This window comes from Eriocheir sinensis, chromosome 22, assembly GCF_024679095.1.
Source record: "Eriocheir sinensis breed Jianghai 21 chromosome 22, ASM2467909v1, whole genome shotgun sequence".
Classification (NCBI taxonomy): domain Eukaryota; kingdom Metazoa; phylum Arthropoda; class Malacostraca; order Decapoda; family Varunidae; genus Eriocheir; species Eriocheir sinensis.
In genome coordinates, this window is record NC_066530.1 from 20,508,705 (window position 1) to 20,513,704 (window position 5,000).

General features: G+C 42.5%; 1 protein-coding gene across 1 annotated transcript in view; it reads left to right on the forward strand.

Annotated features, from left to right (window-relative positions):
* Window positions 1–5,000, forward strand: part of LOC127002275 (uncharacterized) — a 6,427-nt gene that overhangs the window by 82 nt on the left and 1,345 nt on the right. Inside the window, exons 1-2 of the mRNA XM_050868087.1 lie at window positions 1–652; window positions 1,282–1,396. The exon at window positions 1–652 is cut by the window's left edge and continues 82 nt beyond it. Of these exons, the coding sequence (XP_050724044.1) occupies window positions 449–652; window positions 1,282–1,396 (319 nt within the window). The 5' untranslated portion in view covers window positions 1–448. The remainder of the gene's footprint in view (window positions 653–1,281; window positions 1,397–5,000) is intronic.

Consider the following 5,000-nt stretch of genomic DNA (forward strand, 5'->3'; position numbering starts at 1 on the left):
TGTACCATGAACCTAGAGAAACGCTCATGAGAATCCGATTGATCTCCTTTTTGGTTTTCGTAGGAGTTTCAAGCATTTCCAGGGGTAGTTTCATGACCCTGGTGGTAGTGTGACCCTTTCTCTGTACCATGAACCTAGAGAAACACTCATGAGAATCCGATTGATCTCCTTTTTGGTTTTCGTAGGAGTTTCAAGCATTTCCAGGGGTAGTTTTATGACCCTGGTGGTAGTGTGACCCTCCTTCTGTACCATGAACCTAAAGAAACACTAATGAGAATCCGATTGATTTCCTGGTTGGCTTTCCTAGGAGTTTTGGGCATTTCCAGGAGTAGTTTTATGACCATGGTGGTAGTGTGACCTTTCTTCTGTACCATAACACACAGGCTCACACACACACTCGACACATGACACACAGACTGCAAAAAAGGACGAAGAATCACCTTCAACCATGACAGACTGGAAGAAATCATTTATCGAAGCAGAACAGGAGAAAACAGAAGGAGGAGGAGGAGCTGGTGGTGGTGGCAGTGGTGATGGTGGTGTAAGGAGATCCGAACCTATGAAAAGAAGGGTTGGATTGTACGTTACCGTGTGCCTCTTCGTATGTGGTGTTCTGCTCATGCTGGTGACCCTCTTTGGTGGTGTTGTATTGGTGAGTATTGGTGTTGAGAGAGTGTTTTTTTTTTTCATGTTTTTTTATTGATATATTTTTATTTATTTATTTATTTTTATTTTATATTATTCATTTATTTGTGTGTGTGTTTAGGGTAAGGTTAGGTAATGTTATGATAGGTCAGGTCAGGTTAGGTTAAGTTAGGTTAGGTTAGGGAAGGTTAGGTAAGGTAAGGTTAGGTAAGGTTAGGTAAGGTAAGGTAAGGTAAGGTAAGGTTAGGTAAAGTAAGGTAGAGTGCGTGTGTGTGTGTATGTGTGGGAAGGTTAGGTAAGGTAAGGTAAGGTAAGGTGAGGGTGTGTGTGTGTGTGTGTGTGTGTGTGTGTGTGTGTGTGTGTGTGTGTGTGTGTGTGTGTGTGTGTGTGTGTGTGTGTGTGTGTGTGTGTGTGTGTGTGTGTGTGTGTGTGTGTGTGTGAGTTTTCTTCCCAATCAATCTCTCTTCATCTATATTCTTCTCTTCTCCTCCTCCTCCTTCTCCTCTTCCTCTTCCTCCTCTCGCTCCAGAAAAGACAGAAAGATATTCGAATATAAGCTCTCTCTCTCTCTCTCTCTCTCTCTCTCTCTCTCTGACCTCAATATCTATGTAAATCTATGTAAATCTCACCTCTCAGAACGTGGGGTGGATGCTGGTGGTTGCTGGCGGCTGCGTGGGTATCGAAGTGGTGGTCGCTGGCGGAGTGGTCACCTGCCTTGGACGTGGCTTACCCAACACGGCGCTAGCCCAAGGTAAGATTAGGTTAAGTTAGCTTAGGTAAGGTAAGGTAAGGTAAGGTTAGGTAAGGTAAGGTAAGGTTAGGTAAGGTAAGGTAAGGTTAGGTAAGGTAAGGTAAGGTTAGGTTAGGTTAGGTTAGGTTAGGTTAGGTAAGGCTAGGTTAGGTAAGGTAAGGTAAGGTTAGGTTAGGTTAGGTTAGGTTAGGTAAGGTAAGGTTAGGTACTACTACTACTACTACTACCACTACTACTACTACTACTACTACTACTACTTCTACTATTACTACTACACCCTCGACCCTCCCCTTCCCTTCCCCCCCCCCTTCGTGACCTTCCATAATAAAGGCAATTCGATAATTTGGGGACGAACGAAAAAGACAATTACGAACACGAAGGAGAGGAAAGAAAGGGAAGAAAAGAAGAGAAAGGAAGACTGACAGGTGATTCACGGAGGAGGAGGAGGAGGAAGAGGAGGAGGAGGAGGAGAAGGAGGAGGAGAATGCATGAAAAGAAAATTGAGAAGAATATAATGAAAAGTTGTGAAGGATAAGGAGGAGGAAGAGGAGGAGGAGAGAAGGAAGAAGAGGAGGAGGAGGAGGAGGAGGAGAATGCATGAAAAGAAAATTGAGAAGAATATAATGAACAGAGTTGTGAAGGAGAAAGAGGAGGAGAGAAGGAAGAAGAAGAAGAGGAGGAAGAGGAGAATGTGTGAAATAAAAGAAAAACATAGAAAAAAAAACATTAAAGAAAGAGGAGGGAGAAATAACCGTGATGAAAGAGAATGAGAAGAAGAGAAGAGGAAGAGAAAGAAGAGAGAGAGAGAGAGAGAGAGAGAGAGAGAGAGAGAGAGAGAGAGAGAGAGAGAGAGGAGGAGAAAATGAGGGAGAAGGAAGAAAAAGTAAAACAAAAAAAGAGAGGAGGAGATAGGGGATAAAATAGAAGAATAAGGAGATGTTTAATGGAGAATGAGGAAAAAGCGAGGGGGAGGTGGATGGGAGGAGGAGGAGGAGGAGGAGATGAAGACCTTGAGAGAGTCACCTCCGTTACCTTTGCATTCCTCTCGGGCGTGATAGGGCGAGGAGGAGGAGGAGGAGGAGGAGGAGGAGGAGGAGGTGGAGGAGGAGGGGGAGGAGGAGGAGGAGGAGGAGATGATAATACTTACTGTGAGAGAGAGAGAGAGAGAGAGAGGAAATATACGAGATTGTAAAGACTTTCCTCTAAGCTTATGACTGTTTGAACTTATGTATATGTGTGTGTGATTCACCACGGCCTGATCACCAATTGGACCCGCAAAGGCCAGCAATTAAGTACACTCCCGACAAGAACAAACTCATACTCTTTATTGTCGATCTCTGGGTACTGCCAAAACCCCCCCCCCCCCCCCCCCCCTGGTCCCCCGTGCCCAAGGGGGGACAGTACCCACTCCTTGTCAGCGGAAAGATTGCGGCCGGAGCGGGACTCGAACCGCCGCCTGTCAGACTGTAAACCTTGACAGCGCAGCGCTCTAACCGATTAAGCTACGGAGCGGTGTTTTTTTTTTTTTGTGTGTGTGTGTGTGTTAGATGGATAGATAGATAGATACAGTGAGAGAGAGAGAGAGAGAGAGAGAGAGAGAGAGAGAGAGAGAGAGAGAGAGAGACCTCATATAATATCTCTAATAGAACTTAATCTCTCTCTCTCTCTCTCTCTCTCTCTCACAAAACACATAAGGTCGATTATCCTATTATCAAACCATATAAAAACGACCTTATAAAATTATCTTCCTTCCTCCTCCTCCTCCTCCTCCTCTTCTTCTTCCTCCTCCTCCTCCTCCTCCTCCTCCTTTTCTTCTTCTTTTCTTCCTTTGTTTCCTGTTTCCATAGTGACGAGATGGTAACAAGAGAGAGAGAGAGAGAGAGAGAGAGAGAGAGAGAGAGAGAGAGAGAGAGAGAGAGAGAGAGAGAGAGAGAGAGAGAGAGAGAGAGAGAGAGAGAGAGAGAGAGAAATGGAGGGAAAAAGAGGAAGGAGAGAAAAGAGGGGAAAGGATGGAGGGAAGGGAAGGGAAGGAAGGAAGAAGGAAGAGAGACAGAGAGAGAGTGGAGGAAAGCGAGAGTGAAGGAGGGAAAGAGTGAGGGAAGGAAGAAAGAAAGGAGGAGGAGGAGAGAGGGAGGGAAAGAGAGGAGGGAAGGAGGGAAGGAAGGGAAGGGAAGGAGGGTAGAGTAGCCATGTGTGTGTGTGTGTGTGTGTGTGTGTGTGTGTGCATGAGTCACCTACACACGCATGTGCTTCCACGTAACCGATAACTAGGACAAAGGTTCTAAACTCCCTTCCAGTAACCTTACCTAAACCTGAACCTAACTAGAAGAGGATCCGATTCCACTAAATGCTCCTAATCTTAGTATCAAAACATATTCCAATCGATTTTTTTGTTTTTTTCTTTCTTTTCTTTTTAATCGTTACTGTTACATTGAGAATATTTGAATACCTTAACCTGAACCTAAGGAGAAGAGGATCCGATTCCACTAAATGTACCTAATCTTAGTATCAAAATATGTTCCAATCGATATTTTTGTTCTTTTCTTTCTTTTCATTTCAATCGTTATTATTTCGGTGATAATATTTAAATACCTTAACCAGAACCTAAGGGGAAGAGGATTCGATTCCACTAAACATACCTATTCTTAGACATGGAAAAAAAAAACATTGCATTTGATCCTCTTAGTCTTTTCTTTTTTTCGTTTCAGTGTTTTTTACTTTGATAAGAAGAAAAAAAAACTTAAGCTGATCCTAAGAAATAGACGATTCGATTCCACTATATACTCTTAACTGTGCAAGAACGAGAACACTTTATATAATACTAATCACTAAGGAAAAGGATTGGATTCTACTATATGCTCCCCTAATTTAAGAACACGATTGGATTCCACTGCTCCTTCCTAACCGTAGAAGAAGTAGAACACTGTATTACTAATCACTGAGGAAAAGGATTGGATTCCACTATATATGCTCCCCTAATCTAAGAACATGATTGGATTTCACTGCTCCCTCCTAACCGTAGAAGAACTAGTACACAATATTACTAATCACAGAGGAAAACGATTGGATTCTACTATCTATATTACAAATCCTATTAGAACACACCTGGATTCCAACATGTATTCCTAATCGTGTAAGAACCGTGTATTCCCTAATCTAAGAACACGTTTGGATTCCACTGCACCTTCCTAACCGTAGAACTAGAACACTATATTATTAAACACAGAGGAAAAGGATTGGATTCTACTATCTATAATCCAAATCCTATTAAAACACGCTTGGATTCCACTATATATTCCTAACCGTATAAGGACTAGAAGAAAATGACGGTTATTCATTATATATTGTTACGAAATGTTTACTTAAATTCTTACTTTCTTTCTTTATCATAAACACACACACACACACACACACACACACACACACACACACACACACACACACACACACACACACACACACATAATAAAAACTAGCTAACTAACCAACAAACTAACTCACTAACGCCTTACCCAAAAGACCAGTGAATTAGCAACGAGAAAAAAAAGAGATTATACACATTCTTTTTTTGTTTCCTTTGTCTGTCTGTCTCTCTGTCTGCCTG